Below are 22,333 nucleotides of genomic sequence, written 5' to 3' on the forward strand. Positions count from 1 at the left end.
ATAATCTATCCATTGATGAAACAGTTTAAATTTTAAACATTTTATTCATAAAATTCAACAATATAAGACTGAAATTAGGTATAAGATTTTAAAATTCCTTTATCTTTATTTATAAAAAATTTAAGTAATTTTAAACTTCCGTTAGAGATTATATTCTTGAACTGTTTAGCACATTTACTTCTTCAGTTTACATATAAAAATTTCATCGCAAAAAATTTAAAATTACAATAATATAGACTTACACACTATAAACTAACTTATAACATGCATTAAAATAATAATAATAATATCTCAAATTATTAAATAATATTTATACTTTTACTTAGAAAAATAAATTTTAAAATTAAGATTAATCAACAATGTATTTATTATTTTATTTTAATTTTGTTATATAATTTTATTTGTTTTGTAATTTTGAAATAGTCTTCATAAACTGTATATTAAACATTTTTTTATATATATTTTTGTGTACACAGATTACTTATATATTAATAAAACACAAAGAAAAATATAAATTTATCATTATTATTTCATCTACTAATAATTTAGATATGAAATTTCATAAAAATAAAGCCTACTAAGGTGATTTTTAATGTCTAAAAATAAAATCAATGAGTAGGCCTTTGAATAATTGGTAACATTAATTTTGATATATATTTTTATCTTTATGATAATAATCATACATTTATATATTGTAAAAACTTACTGCTTTACTTTTACATTAATTTTATCTAAATTCCAATCAGTAATTTCTATATTTAGAGTGGTGAAATCATATGTTTTAATAAAACATGCGTTTNCAATTACCATTCATTACTATATAGGACTATATACATAATTAGACAAATAAATCAGATATATTTTATTTATTTACTTTTTTAAAACTATTCATATTCTTCTGTTAGAAAGATATTTTTTTCTCATTAAAAATAGATGATTCCAATCAGAATTATGCATTAATATTTCAGAAGAATGAGAAAAATGGATTAAAAATGTCTCATACTAGCAGATATGAGAGCAAAAAGTAACGAAGACAAAACACTAAATTAAAAATTAAAAACCATATTAAAAAGTTTGGTTATTTTAGTCCAAATAAAAACCAAAAGTTAGACCATTTTAGGCCAACCTCCAAATCCAATAGAGTACTCCATCAATCGTTACTAAGAATATGATTCATGGACTGTGTGACGTCTTCATTAATTATTACTTAATGCTTATAATATTGTAATAAACTTAAATTATCACAAAGTGTCAAGAAGATAACACGTAACAGGCCCTTCACCTCATGTAAAAATGTGAGGCCCTACGCTGAAGCTTGTTTAACTTATTTTGCATATCTTAACCCCGATCCTAGAAAGTAATTCTGGAAAGGTGTGGTTCGAATCAACGAGCAAACAAACGGACAGACTGTATTTTTTATTTTGTTAGTTTACAAATTTAATATATAAAATTTCCAATTATATTTTCAAAATTTAAAAACATCTATAAAATATAGTATAATAAATCTGTAATAATAATTAAATTATTAAAAAATATATATATATAATTTTTTTAATTCCTAAATTAATGTCACTTCCCTGTTATACAGCACGTGCATGCCACCTAGATGGATGGCACGTGATAAGATTTGAAATTTGAATTAGTCACGTGACCTTGAGGAACGTACAGAGAGACATTCCATTGGTTTTAGAGGGGGTAATCAGTACTCCAACTTCCGGAAAGTAGTTCCTATAATATTTCTTAATTAACTGTATAAAAATTTAAAATTAAATAAACTTACGTTTTCAGAAGACAAATTTAAGAGTTTTTATAATTTTAAATAAACTTGTAATCACGAAATAGTGGTTTATTAAGGTAATTTCATGCGCTATATCAATAGGAGCAAAGTGGTAATTTGAACTCGACTTCCCTCCGCATTCGCTCTTCCTCTCGTTTTAGCGAAGTTAGTGTTTTCAACGTTCCTTTTTTTGAATTTAAAAGATTTTATTTCCAAAATGAGAGAAATCGTTCATTTGCAAGCGGGCCAATGCGGTAACCAAATTGGTGCTAAGGTAAATAATTTTTAATTTATATTTAACTGTGTAAAAAAAAAATTAATTTTAATTGTAAAAAGCCGTTATAAACGTCGTTCTTCCTTCTTAAACCATTATACTTAATACGGGATGTTCATGTAATTAATAAATTACACTTAAAAATATAAACTACGACGTCCATGTGCCGCTCCTATAATTACACGTTCCTTTAGGAATAACGTCGCCACCTACTTTTTTTTTTTTTTTAAGTCTAAACGAGTTTAATTAAATTCGTTACGATTAAATAAATTCTTTAACCAAAAATGGTCGTGTAATATTTAATAGCTTTGCTCTACTTTTCAAAATAAAATATTAATTTTTCCTAAAATAATTATTTATTTAAAGTTTAAAAAAAGAATTATCGGAAATTTTAAATTTCGAATCGGTTTCGTTATGGTGGAGGTCACACGTGAATTTTCGGTCGAGGGAATTGATACTTTAACATTTATGTCCGTTGACGATATCGTGATCGATCGATCCGATTTCAATCTGCAATGCAGCTGAATGTAATTTATTATATAAATTATAAAATTTTTAAAATATTTCTAAAATTAGTTTTGGGAAGTGATATCCGATGAACATGGAATCGATTCAACTGGCGCTTACCATGGAGAATCTGATTTACAGCTGGAAAGAATAAATGTCTATTACAATGAAGCTTCAGGTGTTTATCAGTTTGTATAAATATAAATTAATAAATTGATTGAGTTGAGAAGATATGAAAAAAAACTCTGATTTTGTTCTTTCAGGAGGCAAATATGTGCCGAGAGCTATTCTTGTGGATTTGGAACCCGGAACTATGGATTCTGTTCGCTCTGGCCCATTTGGGCAATTGTTTAGGCCTGACAACTTTGTCTTTGGTAAAAAAAAAAAAATGTTTGGATTGTCTTATGGGATTTAATTAAATGATCTTACATGATTTTCTTTGTGATTGATTTCAGGTCAAAGTGGTGCCGGTAACAATTGGGCAAAGGGTCACTATACTGAAGGTGCCGAGCTGGTGGATTCCGTGCTGGACGTTGTGCGAAAGGAATCCGAGAGTTGTGATTGTCTGCAGGGTTTTCAGATGACGCACTCGCTCGGAGGAGGCACGGGATCTGGAATGGGAACTCTCCTTATTTCTAAAATCAGAGAAGAATATCCGGATAGGATTATGAATACTTTTAGTGTAGTTCCATCACCGAAGGTATACAATTATCTTTAAAATGGTGTTAGGAAAAAATAAATAAAATACGTGCATTGGCAAAAATGTTATGTATTCATATAGAATTTATATAGATATCTGTAAGCCTGGTGATTATATTTAAAGCTAAACAACTACCATGTAGCCTGATTTAATCTAGTAATCATTTGGCTGTTGTATAGAATTGTCTAATTACTGCAAAACTCTAAATATGGCTGTCTTAGATGATTGTGTAAATAATTACATTTTTGGTCTGATTGCATGCTAAGTAATGTCTTTAAATTGCTAGCCCAGTATAATGATAAATACATTCATGCTCACTATATGTAAATTTTCAGTTTGGTTTTATTCGTATATGGCAACACGAAATGAGCGATCTGAGGGAAATTCCTTCCAGGAGATTTTTTTTTGGGAAACCACCCTTATTTAGGTATTGTGAAGAAAATTTGGAAAATTCTACAAGGCCAACCCATGGGCAAGGCATGAACCCATGACCAATTACCAGTGTTCAATGTTTTTATCTGTTCTACCACTGGTGGGCACCAAAATTTTCAGTATCGCTGTTGTTTGGAGGTCTTCAAATGATAGACATGCCTATATGATTTGGTCAAAGACATTATGCGCAGTTGATAGAGTAAGAAAGACCACGTCATTGGGTTGACAGATGCAGAATGGCTGGATTTTCCATTTGTTCTGAGCTGACAGATTATTGGAGCAGTGGATACATTGGGAAACATGCAAACTATTGTCATATGTATCCAGTCAAGAGAAGGTCCTACAAAGTAAAGCTCTTTAAAATGTAGGGTACTCTTCCACAAGAAATAAATCTCTCCTCTATACAAGTCAGTATTGTGGGAATTTTATAGGTCTACAATTTTTTCAAATTGCAGCCCAATTACCATTCATTACATTCGGACTAATAATTTCAATTGATTTCAAAACCTTGGTGCATAACTTTTTTGTCAATGAATGTGTGTGTAATTAAATTTATTGCAAAGATTATTGAACAAAATTGCAAGTATTGATGCTAATTCATAATTTATGAATGTTTTTCAAAATTATCATTTTAGTTTCAAAGTTTTAAGATTAATTTATTGATTCGTTTTAGTTGAATATTTAACTATAGAAGAAAATAAGATAGAAAAAAGAGTATGATTTGTGTACTTGGACTTCCTTTTTTAATTAGTACTTGTTACTCAAAGGGAGTGAACCCACACAAACTCAATTAAAAACTCTTAACAAGTCCTAGTTAAAAAGAAAGTCCAAATAGACAATCATGCTCAACATAAAGAACTAAGAGCATGTATTTTAAAGTAGGAAATAGTTTCTAGATAAGTAACTACATTCTATTTGTCTTCCTGAGTAGATAGATGAATTTGATCTTATCAAGAAAAATTTTATCATTGTTTTACATTTCCAAATGTACTAACCTTTTGAATAGAGCATTTGACTATTGGCCTTAAGTTCTTTTATTCAATCAATTATATAAATAAGAGATTCCTAGTATAAAGCCATGTAAGTAATTTAGAGGAGAAATTTTGTGTTGATGATGATGTGTCAGCAGCAGTCAGAAGCACAAATGATTTTCTGACTGCTGCTGACACATCATTATCAACACAAAATTTCTTTTCTAAATTACTTACATGGCTTTATACAGTAGAGTATCTATTATCTGAAACAATTCGGGACTGGGGTTGTTTGGATAACTGATCATTTACAAAAAAAAATATATTAAACCTAAAACTGTACTGTATATATTTTGTCACATGTCTTACATAAAGTAGTACATTAAAATAGGCCTACAGTTTAGGTTGGCAGAGAGGGGGAGAGTGCTGCAGTGCCACAGCACTAGCAGAAATTTGAATTTGCCAATTGGAACGCTTTCGGTTAACCAATATTTCGGTTGATTGGAATTCAGATAATTGATGCTCTACTACAAAAAAATTTTATATTATTGTGTAATTTGAGTAATGGTTTTCTTTAAGAAATTTGTATTGGGATTTAAAAGGTTTGTATCCATTTGCAGAAATAATTACCAGTTTGTTTCAATGATTTTTTTCTTTGAGTTAATAAGTATATTGTAGAAAAGTGTTTATTTCACAGATTCTATTTACACAAATAATTATTCACCTTATATACAAGGTAGCTTCAAAAATATCCCAGAATTATGCTGAGTTAAGCCTGGACTCCACATTACCTGAAAACAGAAACTCAGAAACAGAACTGAAACATATAGAGTTTTCGTTTTAAGTTGACACCACTAGAAATGCGCCATCTGTTGATCAGTTCTGTAATTGTTGTAGAGTCAAACACAGACGACGCTACGGATTTTGCCATGCTTTCTCTGCATTTATTAACAATTTCATTGTTAATAAATGCAGAGAAAATAAATTGTTAATAATCTTTGAATTATTTACATTTTTTTGTCGTACAGACGTGTATTTTCTAACTTCTTCGATGAAGAATTCCAAATCTATTTGTTTCCTCATCGTTTTCGCTACACTTTCCGCCATTACGACAATCAAACTACATGTGACTGCGTCACAAATCCTTGCGCTTTTATTGGTAGCAGTATGACAGAAGCAAGGGGCGAAAACGGAAAAGTTAAATAATTTTTAACTCTGCTTTCAGTCTTGTTTCTGTCCAACTGAACGTTACAAAACTGAAAGTTTCGTCAGTTTGGCTTTCAGTTTTACGATTACGTCACGGATTCCGGTAATGTGGAGTCCCGGCTTTAGTCAATTGAAAGCATTGAAAAGGGAAACATGTAATGTATGTCTTAGTTAAACGTCTGGAATATTTGCTAGAGACAAGAAACTATCACTGATGATTTGCAAAGTGGTCATCCATCAACATCACTGTCTGAGGAGAAAGTGTCGGTTGTACCGAGATTGTGAAGTCAGATAGACAGCAGTCAATTAAGCAGATTGCCAAGGCAGCAGGAATTTCAGTTGGAAGTTATTTTATTCTGCCTGATCAATTGAACATGCATGGAATAGCCAACACACTATTCCATGAATGCTCGTGGCAGACCAACGAGAGACTTGCAAGACGATGTGTGGAGATCTCATTGAACTGGCCGATAAAAACCTGGAATTTCTCGACAACATTATCACAACTGACAAAACCTGGGCCGTGTTTAGTAACGCAGAATTCTTGCTAAGTCTAGTAATGCTATGATGTTGAACTCATTTCTAACTATTGCTTGACTCCTCCCACTGCTAGAATTTTAGCTAGTTCAGTCAGCTTCTTTTATCTATGCTAACTTCTACTAGTGGTGTCATTGTTTTTGTCTCTTTGTATAATTTGCAAGATGGCTGTTCATGTTGGACTAAATGTATTTTATTATGACAATCACAAAGTTATTCTCTCATTCTAAAATGACTTTGAAATGTAAAATTATCATACGTCAGTATGATTGCGAATACATTTTAGCAGAAGATAATGGTCCATTTCGTTGATTACAATTAATAATTGCTTCATTAATTCATTTGCGACAATTGTTGCAATCATAATTTTAACTTCGTCTACCATTTTGCCCGGTTGTCTAACAGAATAATTGTTCAATGATGCTGAGAATATTCTTAGCTCTGCCCACTAAGCCATTCAGAATTCTAACTTTAGGTGTTCTGCATTACTGAACCATGGCCCTTGTGTTTCTTGTACAATCCTCAATCAAAACAACAGTTCACAGAATGGAAGTTGCCCACCTTACCGTGGTCCATGAAATTCATGCAGGATAGGAGTAAGGGAAAGGTCACATTGGAAGTCTTTGACTCCCAGGGGATTGTTCACTACAAATTTATACTAAGAATTGCACAGTCAACAAGGAAATATACCTTGCCGTCATTGGGAAAACAACACATGGATGCTTCTCCACAACAATGTTTCTGCACATAAGTCATTGCTGTTGAAGCAGCACCTGACCAAACATATGGATTTGATTACATTGGAGCATCCTGCATACTCTCCAGATTTTGCGCCATGTGATTTCTACCTCTTTCCCCAGTTGAAAGATGCCATCAAGGGATGCCACTTCAAGAATGCAGATGAGGTTATGCAGAGTGTGACGTCTTACAGGTACTGTCGCAAGACTGCTTTCAAGAAAGTTTTCAGCAGCTGTATTAACGTAGGCAAGTGTGTGGTTGCCAAAGAACATGTTGCTTGATTTGTCGATTGTACGCATACTTTTGAGTAATAAACCCATTCCGGGAACTTTTTGAACTTTTAATATAATGTAAAACTAAACAATCCTGTAAATTTAAATACATTTATCAATTTTTCTTTAAACACTATTTAGCAGTATTTGATATTGCAGACTTATTGCAAATCCCATGGATTACTGTTGTTAACTCAAAGGGATTTGCAAACCACCTGATGGGAACCGTTGATTTAATTCAGTGTTTCTCAACCTCTAACGAATCGTCCATTCCCATCAGGACGACAGATAGCTATTGGGGGGGCAACTGCATCAACTACAAGGATGGGGAAATGCTTGCACAGGTGTGGAAGTACTTGTTCGAGGAATTCGAACAGTGTCGGTCGGAGGGGTGAAACCTGACGCGCACATTTATTTATTTACATCGTTGGCAACATCATCACGAAAGTCGGGTCGAAACACGGCCAGTCACCACCTGAAGCAGACCTCGGTGGAGGTCGAAAGTACTTGTGGAATTTAAAAGTGACGTAACACTGGTAAAAAAAGGTTTTTTGTGGATTGTTATTATTCAATGCAGTGTTAAGTGGTTGGAAGTCGTTTAAATATATATTGTTTTATCATAAAAACCATTATCAAGTAAAATTTTAATCTACATGGTATAAAACAATATATTTTTACTATTGTTCCTAGTAAATGTTTGATAATGTTGATATTTATTGGGATATAAATATTTACATATAAAATAGTCAATAATTGATTAATAAACTATTATTCAATCTTTTAAGTATAGAAAGAGTTGTTTCTTTGCTTTCTATTTCTAAGTTTGCATCCTTCAATGTTGGAAATTTATGTTGATTATAAATTTCTTCATTGGTGGCTGGGTTATCTTCCAATGTATATTAAATACTGTACAGGTATCCCTCATACAATGTAGTTTGAAAATTGAGGATATCTCCATACAACATGACTGTTTTGAAGATCCTCCATACAAAATTTCACAGTTTTTAAGTGTAAACTTTGTTGTTCAATATTTTTTTTTATTCAATTAAGCATGTGTTGTTATCTCAAATTTTCCCACGGATTTTAGACTATTGAAATTTTCAATTTGTTTTGTGCCTTTTGTCATGTTTACTTTAATGAAAACTGATTGTAGAATTTTTTTTATTCCTTGTCTTAGCTTTCCATATCAACTGGATGTCATTATTGTTGCTTTCAGACTTAAGCTCTTAAGACTGTCACTGTGTTTTGTTTTTATAGATTAATCTTCATATTTAGTAAAATTTATTTAAGCATTTTTAGGTGTTAAACTTTTTTTAACTGTAGGTAAGTAATCATTCATAAAAATGAATGAAATACAGCAGTATCTCAATACTGGAATAGTCTGGTGTTTGAGCACAAATTCTGGAAAAATTTGCTTGGTACTCAACTGAATAAACATGACCTCTAGAACAAATTGATTAATAACATATTTAATTTTGTCATCCATAAAAAATTACGATAAATTTAAAAAATGAAGATTGTGATTATTTCTGATCAAGATCGACAAAAAAGCTCAGAAGATGACAGCACTTTGAAAAAAGAAAATATCCTCGTTTAACTAGAATTAATATTAAGAGTACTTTTGTTAATTATTGATTGGAAATAAAGTATTGATTGCACTTTGAAAAAAGAAAATATCCTCGTTTAACTAGAATTAATATTAAGAGTACTTTTGTTAATTATTGATTGGAAATAAAGTATTGATTGCTTTAATAAACATATTTCTTTTAGTAATAAAAAAGAATGGTATATTTTCATTAACTTATAAAATGTAACCCTGGGTTTTGTGTAGTGCGGATTTGCCACTACACAAAACCCCTTGCTTTTTTTTAAAATTTAACTGCAGTGTTGTACAAGGGATAGCTGTACATGGCATTCCGCTCATATTTCTTTGACAGCTGTTTTACTATGATTTCCTGATGTAAATAAGTTAATTTATGATGATTTAAGTATAATTTATTGATTGCTGTTTCAATTCTTTTATTGCTTACAGTTGTCTTTAATGCCACTAAATAAGATAATGTGTGTGTCTTGTTGCATTCTGTGATAAATTCTTAAATTGTGTTTGATTTGAATTTTAGTCAGAAGAAAAATATCATTGACATTTAAAAACTGTTTTATTTCCCACTTTTTTGCTTAAAAAAATATCCTTTGTTCCAAGTTATGGAATTTTTCCTTTCTTAAATAAGTAGTGAATTTGAATTTTTTATATTATCTAATAATTAAAAATTACAAAGAATATGTATGTTTTTGTTTATTAGCATGTCATATTCATAAATCTTTTTGAAAGTTTGTTACTATTGCTAATATACTGAATATACCAGGTGATTATAATTAAAGTATCCTCATTCAATGCTGTCTGGGATATATAGCAGTTCAAACTAAGCCAGATTTTCTATGCTAACATTCCTGAACTTGTGGAAGAATTTTTATATGGAAAAATATAGTTTCAAAATGTGGAACTGTTGAGTGAGTTGGAAAAAAATGCTTAGCATTTGCAAAGTTGACTTGTGCTATAGTTAATTTGAGTTTAAAACTGCCTGTGGTATGTAGGCTGGTTGTTTTGTTTTTCTTTCAAGCTCCGGTGGTCCATAAAACAAGTGCAAGTAACAAAATGAATTTATTACCAAGAGTTAGGTAAAACATGGTTACTTTTCGACATAATCACTGTGAAGATTGAGGCATTTGTTGTAACCATGGACGAGATTTTCCATCCCCTTGTGATAGAATGTTGCCACCAGTGAATTGAGGTGACCTTAACAATGTTTTGAAGATCTCATTAGTCTCGAACTTCTGCCCTCCTAGCCACGTCTTCAGTTCAGGAAAGAGGTGGAAGTTGCTCAGTGCCAAATTGGGGCTATATGCTGGGTGTTTTAAAGGTTGGTGAAGACTTCCACCCAGCTTGGAACTTTTTAATGTGTGAAGACTTCCACCTCTTTCCTGAACTGAAAACGTGGCTAGCAGGGTAGAGGTTTGAGGCTAATGATCTTCAAAACAGTGTTGTTAAGACCATCTCAATCCACTGACGGCAACATTCTATGACAAGGGGGGATGGAAAAGCTCATCCACAGATACAACAAATGCCTTAATCTTCATGGTGATTATGGGAGATCAGAACTTGGAAAAAACTCCTCATAGTTATGATATACCAATCATATTACTGTATCAATAGCAATGGTTGTGACCATGTCTGAATGCACTTTTCTAGTAAATTTTTTTAATAACAATGTCAACACTGTAAATGCATGTTGGGTTATGACACATTAAGAAATTGTGCTGAGGTTCTTTTTGCTGCTTGAAACACGAAGTCTTATAGTGGTGAGTTTTGAAGTAGAATTATTTTCTGTGACAAATTTTTTTACATGTTCAGAAACAACAGCATAAAATAATTTGGTTGAATGCAGAAACATCACCAAACGATCATCTAAATAATTGGACTATAACTCTGCTAATTTTGATAATTTATTAAATAATTTAGAATCATCTGGAAGAAGAAACTGACTTGAGGTGGGCTTAACTTGCAACCTCCATTTATGCCACCCAGACAACAAGCAAGCCTTCACTTCCAGACTATTTAAATTATTTGGTGATGTTTCTATCTACATATAAGACTTCACAACGTTGGTTGAATATGGAATGTTAATTTCTGTCCAGACAACATTGAATAAGGATACTTTAATTACAATCGCTTTTTATATATATGACAGTTAATGTTGTTTTTGACTTTTTTTTTAATTTCATGCTTTAAAATGTGATTTTTTATGTAATTNTTTCTAGTCGTGGGTTCGGTTGGATAAGAGTCCGAAGGTCGAATTCTAGACTTTAGCGCCCCCTATCCCTTATACCTGCTATTGTAGTTTAGTTGAAAGGGGACCCTCAATCGAGCTGGACGCGTCATGCAGTAAGCAAAGATTTCTACGCTATATTCAAGAGGGTGCCAAGTCTCTAAAAATCAATCGAATTTAAATGTAAAAAATGGAATTTGCAGCTGCAAGTAAGTAGAATATCATAATGTAACACAAAATTGATAATAATCAATTTTGTGTTTAGATGAATGAATATTATGAAAGATATGAATATTATAAATGAATGATATGATGAATGAATGAATGAAAGATGATTATGAATGAATGATATGATGAATGAATAATGAATATTATGTAACCTTTTACTATTACAGTCATAGACACAAAAAGTGATTGTAATTAAAGTATCCTTATTCAATGCTGCCTGGATATAAATTAACATTCCATATTCAACTAACACTGTGAAACCCAATATGTATATAGAAACACCACCATTTTATGTGATAACAGTAAACGAATGATTTGTACGAAAATGAACGGAAGATCACAACAGAAAATTTTAAACATGTGGAGAAAAGTTCATAAATTCTGTAGAGTTCTGCGACTGGACCGATCGCATGTTGTAGATCGAACTATTATTGAATGAAAAAAATTAAAACTAGCTGCAACTGTGTCATTGGTGAGAGTTCTTGCAATGTAAAACATAGTTTTCTGAATTTTGTACATTAATGACGCGGAATGTTTCGCTCTTTTTCTTGAATTTGTCTGGTGTTTTGAATATTGTTTGCATGTAGCATATAAGCTTGAAATCAAACTGTGACAAGTGCATAGTGATAAAGAAAATAAAGAAATAAGATTCTGAAAAATGAATATACAGAAGGGTTTCCGTATAGAATTGGGTCTAATAGTCGATCAACCAAAGCCTGGTTTCGATAGCTCGAATGATGAGAATACCACTCGACAATTTTTTGAAAACTCAAGCATTTCTGCTGCTATTACAGGGGTTGATGAGGACTTGATTAAGCGTTTCCATGTCATATTGCAGACAATTTCAAGTGGCCATGAAATCGATTTCATAGAATTTCAAGATTATGCCTTACAGACAGCTCGTTACTTTGTGCAGTTATATCCGTGGTTCTGCATGCCAACTTTGGCACATAAGATATTGATTCATGGTGCAGAAGTGATAAATTCATCAGTATTTCCGATAGGGCAGATGTCTGAAGATGCTCAAGAGTCTACTAATAAATACATTAAAAAGTTTCGAGAAGATTTTGCAAGAAAAGTTCCCGAGCGAAAACAGTGGAAGACATTATTTTACGCCTATTATTAATATCCGATCCGTTTATTTCGAGTTTGTGCGAATTACCTCAAAAAACTCAAAGTCATTGCTTCCAGAAGCAGTTTTATTGTTAGTTGCACCATGTATACCAGCAAGTACAGGAAACTCCAGCGATTTCAAAGTTGAATCATCTGATTGTGAATCAAATTATTCTTTGGATGATGATGCATGAACTTTTAATCAACTGATTGTATGTTTTATCGTATTAAACAATATATGGATTTATTTTGTACTTTTTCTATAAAAGTGGTTCGTGTTAAATCCATCATTTTATTTTTATTTCAAATTTTGACTTCGGATTTGTAATCAGTGATCCCGAAAACCCTTGAATACTGACTTTCAGCCAAATTGATAACGCTTTTGACTTTTGGCCAGCTTTTTGGGATTTGGCCCCACTGTGTTGCAACGTATGGAGATTTAAATCATCTTGTATCTGCAACAATGTCAGGTGTAACCACTTGTCTTAGATTTCCAGGTCAACTGAATGCAGATTTACGGAAATTAGCTGTTAACATGGTGCCATTTCCTCGTCTACATTTCTTTATGCCTGGATTTGCTCCTCTGAATTCTAGAGGAAGTCAACAATATAGAGCACTGAGTGTTCCTGATTTGACTCAGCAAATGTTTGATGCCAAGAACATGATGGCCGCCTGCGATCCACGTCATGGTCGTTATCTTACTGTTGCTGCTATATTCCGTGGGCGAATGAGTATGAAGGAAGTTGATGAACAGATGATGAATATACAGAATAAAAATAGCAGCTATTTTGTTGAATGGATTCCGAATAATGTTAAAACAGCTGTTTGTGATATTCCTCCTCGTGGTTTGAAGATGTCTGCAACTTTCATCGGAAATAGCACTGCCATCCAAGAATTATTTAAGAGAATATCTGAACAGTTTACAGGTAAATTTTAAAATTACTTCAAATTTATTTATACTTATTTAATCTTAATGCAAACTACGCAACAGTAATAATATCTTTTAATTCTAATTTCTTACTTTTAAACGTACTCATATTTAAAGGTTATATTATCATCCATCATACACTTAAATCTCAATACAGGGTGTTATTTTGATAAATTTTTAATGTTGCTTAGTCTGTATTTATTTCATCTCAAGAAAGTTTGTTATACTATTGTTTCATAAAATACAGTGAACCCTTGATTGAATGGGGTAATTGGGTGAAAGGGGTGTCCACTATTGCTGAAAGTTCATTAAATTTGTGTTTTAAAAAATGTGTAAAAACAAGCTTAAAATGTTCAAGCTATTTAAAAATGTTATCTTTACTTACAAGTATGAATAAAATATGATGCTGTACATTGAGTAATTTATACTCATTGACTTATTGTCCCAACCTTTTAGCATGCTCTATTCATGAATAAAGAAAGTTTTAAAGTTTTCCTGTAGGACAAATTTTTGTCTGTTAAATTGAGGGTTTATTATATTAACAAAATGAATTTAGCTTGCAACATTCTCAGACATTGAAAGATATTTTATTTAAATTGTTTGGTTCTGATTTNTGGTGGTGTTTCTATATACATATTGGGTTTCACGGTGTTAGTTGAATATGGAATGTTAATTTATATCCAGGCAGCATTGAATAAGGATACTTTAATTACAATCACTTTTTGTGTCTATGACTGTAATAGTAAAAGGTTACATAATATTCATCCATCTTTTTTGAATTGGTTAGCTATAGAACAAAAGTATGATAATTATACTTGTGTGTTTAATGTAAATCAAGAATCTTTATAGAAATAAACTGGATTAAAAATGGAATGAAATAAAGACAATATATTGAAGATTTACTAATTTTAAATGTAGAAGAATTACCTAAAAATATCATAAATAATTTAGTGTGTTCAAAATCATACTATGTAGATAAAGAAACTTTGAAAATTAAACTGTGTGTCAAGAATTCTATTAATAATTCTTGATTACAAAATATCTGGTTTCCAAAAATCTTAGGTTCTAATATATTGTATTTTTAGTTTAGGTTAGTAAAATCAAGTGAAAAGAAAGTATCCATTTTACTTTATACCTTAACATTTAGATCTTCATTTCTTCCAGCTTCATACTTCATTAAATTCAAATGACATTAATGTTACTTTTGACTGTTTTTTTTTTTTTTTTAATTTCATGCTTTCACATGTGATTTTCTATATAATTTATTAATATAGTATATATACTGTAATTAAAAATTCCAAATGTTCCTATTTTTAGATATAAATGTAAAATTTTTATATATTGAATATATAACAGAATTTTTTGACAAATTAAGTTTATAACATTTTTATTTTTAAATTAAATGCATTAATCTTTGATAAATTTCTTTTTATTATGGAGTCTAAAAGAAATTCTATATCTTGTTTTATTCTTTTTATATTATGAATTTGATATGTGGAAAGAGAAAATAATTATATACAGGACAAACATTTGATAATTTAAACATTGTACGTGTATGTATATATATATATATATANAACGTCATTCTGATACACCCTGTATAAGAAGTAATAATTAACTTCAATAATGCCAAGCAGAATAATTAGAAAAATTTGCTTCGATTTTCTTTAAAGTAAAATTTAATTTGTCCAAAAGCTTCACTTTGGCTTTATTGCACACAAAGCGTCGGAAATCCCAACCGTGAACTAAAATAATACATATTTAAAATATAATTAATATATACATATAGTTTATTTTGATAAACACATCTGTCAAAGAGCCTTAATCATATTCCAGCAAGATATAATTCAAAATAAAACTTTTGGATTAACACTTTCAATCTAAAAATTTTAATCTACAAAGCTTCCATCATCAAGAGAAGAAAACATTGATTCCATCAGGATACTTGAAGCATTGGAGATATTTAAATCTGCCAAAAAAAAGGACCATTGCTTTAATTTTAAAGACCAAAAAATAATGCATGGCAATCCAACCAACTTGACCTCTGGTTGTGAACCAACATCTGTACAATGTTTTTTTAATTTTAAAATTAATACATCACAAAATTTCTAAAAGTTTTGGTACAATTATTCATTCTTATTTTACAATGAATTTCCATTTACATACATCAAGAAATACAAGCAAGGGGACAAATTATTACAATTAATAAAAAAAAAAAATCTAAATGCTTAAAATACATTTAATTAAAATTTCTTCTTACAAATTCCTTTAAAAATCAAAAAGTCTTTTCCCCATTCAATAAATTGGTTTTGATCATTCCCCCCCCTTTTTTGTCATTGCACTCAGGATAAGTAAATTATTAAGATATTGTAATTTGTAAAGTATGTGTCTTCTAAAGCTTTACAAAATCATTCCAATAATGTGTGATATTTTAGAAAATTAGAATTATATTAATAAAATTCTAATTTTATTTCGTTTAATAAATAAATATATAAATGCACACATTTTCCCGCAAAATTTACTGGCATTTTAAACTTCAAGGAAAAATCTTGTAAAATCGACAACCAATAATATGTTCATGTAAAGCTGGATAATGGGGAACCTTTTTTGCCAATTCTTAACAGTTGAATTCACTCTTGTCGATTACGCTTATGAGATTCTTCGAATTCTGATTTCTGAATAATCATCTGTTTTCACATTGGAATGATTTGAAACTTATATCAAGCTCCCATATAATTGTGGAATTCAATTCAAAAGCTTTGCTATTCATCTTTACTCCTGACAATAAACAGGATCTAGATAAAATACTTTTGTTTTTAAATGTCAGAAGGTGATAATCCAGTAAAAACTGTGAATACATAAACCATGTACAGTATTCACATTTTTTACTGGATTCTCACCTTATACACCTCACAAAAGTTATACAAAAATGAAAAAAATCCTTTACTCGAATGTATAGGACAACCTAGGTTTTTGAACCAGTGAAAAATGGATAAAAATCTCATATGCAAGTAAATATGGTAATTTGCTACTAGAGGTAGACATTTGGTGCCATCTCTTAACAAAATTAATAATTGTAATTTTAATAAATCAGAATCATCTGGAATAAAAGAAATGATCCAGAGCAGGGCTTGAACCCACAACCTCTGCTTGCCACCTGGACCCCAAACAAGACTTCATTTCCAGATGTATTTAAATTGTTTGGTTCTGATTTATGGAAATGTTATTCTTTCTTCATTTACATTGACAGTTCTTGATTTATTTTCCATTCCTTGTATGTAATTCCTTGCATTTTTTTTTAGTTCAAAAGAAAAGATTATCCTCAAACATCCATTAATATATTTCATAACCTGTTTGTCACATAATTAACCTTAGTACTCCGACCTCGAGCCATAAAATCAAATCCATCAACTCCAACCAAACCATCATCATCATATTTCAAATGCATTATCTCATTTTAAATGCTTTAACCTTTTTGATTTTATTTGGATTATAATCTGTCTCAACATCATGTAGGGTGTAATAGTCTCGTGCGTGTTTTTGGTATATTCTTTTTAAAAGTTCAAAAATTATAAGACTGATTAGGATTTTCGTTTTTAATTTCATAATAGTTTCGAATGCAAAATAATAATGCTAATAATTTTACGAATAATACCAAAAATTCTTTACTTTAAGCATTAATGTTAATTTAACAAATGACGAATGTTGTAATATGATGCTTCACTCCTACGTTATTTTATCTGGTGGGCATGCAGTTGTATGTGGAAAGTGGTGGTGTCCATGAACTTGCATAAGATAACACATTGCATATTCCTAGATATGGATATTGGAGACTAAACACATTGTTTATTACATAAGGGAGAGTCCATCTTGAGCTTTGATACAGTCATCAGCATCATCATCATCATGGGTCTTTTAGGCTTTTCAGCAGTAGTAATTTGATACTGTGTTTATACATTAACACCCATATTGTCATAACAGGACAGTAGATGTAAAGTTTAATATTATTATAGAATTTGTATTAATTTTATTCTTTTACAATAAAATTCTAAAATGATAACTATTGTAAATGCATAACTGGCAACATAACTGCACAGTAAGCAGGAGTTGTGGGGTTTGAGTCCTGCTTTGTGCCAATTCTTTCCTTCCAGAATCTTCTAAATTAATTAAGATATATAACACCAAAACAAGTTTGAGCATTGTATTTTAAGTTTAAGTGCATCAAATACTTGTTTAAACATAAACAAGAATTTTAACACATGAAATATATTGTTAGATGAGTTTCTTGACTTTGCACCTGGAATGTATTTTTGCCTTAGGTTGTTAAATAAATTTAACAATCACTTCAGTGAGGTAAATTTAAGTTCAGGTGTTATTTGTTTCTTAAGGGTTTGGAACAAAGCCAGTCATGAAAAGCCAATTTCTTTTGAGCATAATATATAGACATGATGGATAGTATCAGAATTTCAGTTTAAAATGGTAATTGAGTAGAAGTTGAATTATCGATATATAAAAACAAAAATTTATTAAATAGGAGTGAAACACCACACTACAATGTAATAATTAGGATTGAAGAACAAGTATGGTAGAGAGTCGTTTATCCGAAACGTCAGTTAACCGAAAGCGTTCCACTCTAGACTGTGTCGTGCTGAATCGAACGTTTTTGATACTAGATTAACTTCCAAAATATAATTTTGTTTTTATATTTTTCAATATATTTATTTTGTTTGTACAAAATAAAGAATAATTTTCGACGATACAATAGCCACGGTTATTTTTAAAAGTTTACGTTAGGCTTAACATTGACGGAGAAAACAGAAAAATTTCAACAATGGGATAGGTTAATATATTTTTTCATACATAATCAGTTATCTGAACAACCCCAGTCCCCAATTGATTTGGATAAACAATGCTCTAATGTATTACAATAGAAAAATTAATTTATTCTTTAATTAATTAATATACATGGGTAGGCTGAAAAGTAATGCACACATGCTTGTAGAACGCAAACAAAAACAAATAGGAAGATCAGGCAAAAAGTACATTAAAGTACAATTTTTAAGCTTCAAAATCATATATTTATTTTTCAACGTAGTCACCGTTAAGGCTAACGCATTTCTCCCAATGTGTAACAAGTTTTTTCATTCCGAGTTTTTTCGAATCCAGGACTTGACAGCTGCCTTCACCTCATCGTTTGAGGTGTAATGATCACCCTTGAGGTCTCTCTTGAGTCGAGGAAAAAAATAAAAATCGCAAGGTGCAAGATTGGGGGAATGAGGGTGTGGAATCGGTTCAAACTTCAGGTTTCGCAGAGCCTCTCCAGTTGCATGCGAGGTATGTGGACGAGCGTTGTCATGTTGCAAGATTATTTGCACCGGGCTGCCTCTAACATGACAAACTCAATGTCGGAGGTGTTTTAGAGTTTGTATGTACTGAGAAGAATTAAACATTGCAACAAGGGGCAACGGTAATCGTCTGTGGCAGTGATTGGACATCCGCTGCATGTTTCATCAACAATTATGGCTTTTCCAGGCTCGCAACAACAAAATTTTATTATCCATCGATTTACAGTAGACCTATCAACAGCATTGTCACCATAAAAAGCCTTTAAATGACAATGAATTGCGGTAGGAGTCATTTTTTCAGCAGTTAAAAATTCGATAACAGCACGCTGTTTAACTCGCGTTGACATAGCACTAGAACACGTCTCCATATTTCCGCTTCTCAAAGTATACTGAATGAACGCAACAACTTCAAACTGCACATATGCATAGAGGGGGAATGCTACTTCCATATGCCACCTGGCACGCTTCTGAAAATCATTTCATTCGCACTCTACAAGCATATGTGCATTACTTTTCAGCCTACCCTTGTATTATATAGGAGATCCAGAAAAATTACTCAAATTTTTCTCATACTAAAAAAATTTTTTAATCAAAAGTTTTTAAAAATCATTATAAAAACTGTAGAAAAAATTGTTATATTTCTATGTTAAACAAATGATATGCTTACATGTTTAAAAAATTACTGTACTTACCTTCAGAACAGTTTTTGTATTGAAATGTATCTACAGATAAATTTCAATTGGGTTTTTTTTTTTTAAATGATCCCATTAATCATAATTAATAATAGAATGTTATACTACTTCATTTATATTGAGAAATTCTACAAATAGATAGGTCAGTGCTTTTTTTCAACCATTTTCTAATAGGGACATCCCACCTTAGTAATATTTTTTTTTCTTGCAACATCCCTACTTTATTAATTTAGAGCTGTTGTGCTTTTATTATTTTTAATAATATATATAAGAAGTGTTATGGGCTGCTCAGCACTACTCTGAGATACTCCATAATGCTGTTGTGGCACCCCAGTTGATGAAAACTATTGAGATAAACTCAACTTTTTAGGATTGCTCTAATAGTTTTTTTCAAATAAGTGCAACATCACAAACAACAATGCACATAAATGTGCTCTCCAATGAACATTCTCCATTAAAAAAGTTAAAGTAATTGTATTAAAAGGAACGGTTATACTTTATATAATAAGATTTTTAATGTTAATTTTTATGCTTCAATTTATTGTGTATTATAAAAAGAAAGTATTCATTTTAATGTATAACTTAAAATGTGTTTCTTCCAGCTATGTTTCGTCGAAAAGCCTTTTTACATTGGTATACAGGTGAAGGTATGGACGAGATGGAATTTACAGAGGCCGAATCAAACATGAATGACTTAGTATTTGAATACCAGCAATATCAAGAAGCTACTGCTGACGACGAGGGCGAATTTGAAGAAGATGATCTTCAGGAAGAGTAGTCTGCTCAGCACCAATAATTGCACAAATAGATAAAGTTTTATTTGAATGGCTATTTTTTATATGCTACATTTTGTCATTTTTTAAGATATTTAATAAGGTTTGATTTCTTTAACTAAATAATAATATGAAGATTTTATAAAATCTTCATTTCATAATTGTTGAAATAAAAGCTGTTTTTAGAAATTAGACTAACTGTTTTTGAATTATTACATCTTTTTTAAATCCTAATATCACATATAGAATATGTGTAGTATGTGCATGTGCATATAATATAAAGTTATCAATTAAGAATGCAGAAAATTACAAGATACCATAAGTATCCTAATTTAAAAAATGTTTTGTAATTATATATGTTAAACGTTTAATCGTAATTATATATTTTATAGCTAGTTATAACTTTGGGCAGACATCTGATAAATTATGATAGAAGCATGCTTTTCTATATGATAAAAGATTTTCAAAAACAGGAAATTAACATAGAACAGTTTTTAACCTTAATTCATATAATTTCTTTACGGTTGTATAGTAATGGTCACTTTATATGAAAATTGCCATTCTGATAAAATTTTATTAAATTAAATATGATTGTTCTGACCATTGTAAATCATAATACAGAATGATAAAATGTTGATGTTTTATTATGGTAATTTTCAATTTATATACGTTGAGTAATATCAAAACATACTCATTACATTTTTTAAAAATCTGAATCAAAATATACAGTAATACCTTGGTTTTTGTTGACTTTGGTTATCATCGATTTCAGTTTTCGTCTATTTTTTTCACAAAAAATTTGCCTCAGATTTTGTTTGTGTGCCCATGTGACTCACTGCAAATTTTCAAAAACAAAGGGAGACCCATGCATTTTCCTGCTCAGTTTAGCATTGTTTCTTGTAGTGTGAGCATTACTCTGCATGTCTAGCTAAACAACTGCTCTATGGCCGCCTACTACTCTGGGGGTCCCAAGATCGACTGTGGAAGGGGAAAATATCCGTAGGAATTTTTCGGAAAGTGGTCCATCCGGATATGTTGGGCCTGTTCCTCTCCACCCGACTGCCCCATTGTGGGCTTGGCCAAACCTATAATGGGCTTGCTAAAAAGATTTCCTCTTAGTGCCCACAGGGCAGATAGTTTTAAAAAAAAAGCCAAAGAATTGCACTGCTATCCTTTCATTTTAGCTCCATCATGGAACCAAAGAAAGTTTTCATAGCCAGTAGCCCTTTGAATGCCATGTTAAATGTTCATTTATTCTAAATATCGCTTATGGTAGCTGGTTTTGTCTTCTAAAACCATGGTGTATAACAGGTAACATTGGAAAGATTTTTTAATACAGCTGTTAAAAACACCAAAAATAAACTTTCCAAACATTTATATGGAAAACCTAATATTTTTATAATTTTTCTCTCCATAATATCACATATTCCAATAAAATAATAATATAATACGATACATACCCACTTTTATTTTTTTCAACATGCTCATAAAATCTTGTATAAGTACAACTTTCAAAGAATGTGTATTTTCTACAACATAACGTTGCAGTAACTGTAATTATAATAGTTTTACAGGTTAATTACATGCAGTTCAATAGTAATAAAATCATTTTCAAAAGAATACATACATAATTTCACAATATATTTCCATTCATTTTCTAATACAACAATGTGCATGACAAATACATTACAATCACTTTTTTCCTTTAGTGCCCTCTATCATATTGTAGCACTGTTGATCTATTTGCATGCCATTTGATATATTGATTAAATTATCATCTTTAAATTTTATAATTTCAATATGTTCTTTAAATTTACATATATACATATCTTTTTCTGAATGAATTATTGTTATGTTATTTCTATCTATTTGACAATTACTATTTCTTATATGGTTGAACCACAGAGAATTATTATATTTTAATCTTATTGCTGCTTCGTGTTTCTTAATTCTAAAGTTCTACTAGTTTCACCTATATAATTTTAGTCTACTGATATTAATTTTTGGATTAAAGAG

The 22,333-nt window shown here is 30.7% G+C and overlaps 1 protein-coding gene across 1 annotated transcript; it reads left to right on the forward strand.

Moving 5' to 3' along the window:
• Positions 1 to 1,892: 1,892 nt before the first annotated feature.
• LOC111639904 (tubulin beta-4 chain-like) lies at positions 1,893 to 21,467 on the forward strand. The gene is made up of 7 exons (XM_023385860.1): positions 1,893 to 2,051; positions 2,628 to 2,736; positions 2,822 to 2,932; positions 3,014 to 3,258; positions 7,265 to 7,388; positions 12,945 to 13,505; positions 20,147 to 21,467. Exons 1-7 carry the CDS (start codon positions 1,995 to 1,997, stop codon positions 20,320 to 20,322), a joined length of 1,383 nt encoding a protein of 460 aa, XP_023241628.1. The 5' UTR covers positions 1,893 to 1,994; the 3' UTR covers positions 20,323 to 21,467.
• Positions 21,468 to 22,333: the final 866 nt, after the last annotated feature.

This window comes from Centruroides sculpturatus, unplaced genomic scaffold (genome assembly GCF_000671375.1).
Source record: "Centruroides sculpturatus isolate CEXI.00-Female unplaced genomic scaffold, Cexi_2.0 scaffold1195, whole genome shotgun sequence".
Classification (NCBI taxonomy): Eukaryota; Metazoa; Arthropoda; class Arachnida; order Scorpiones; family Buthidae; genus Centruroides; species Centruroides sculpturatus.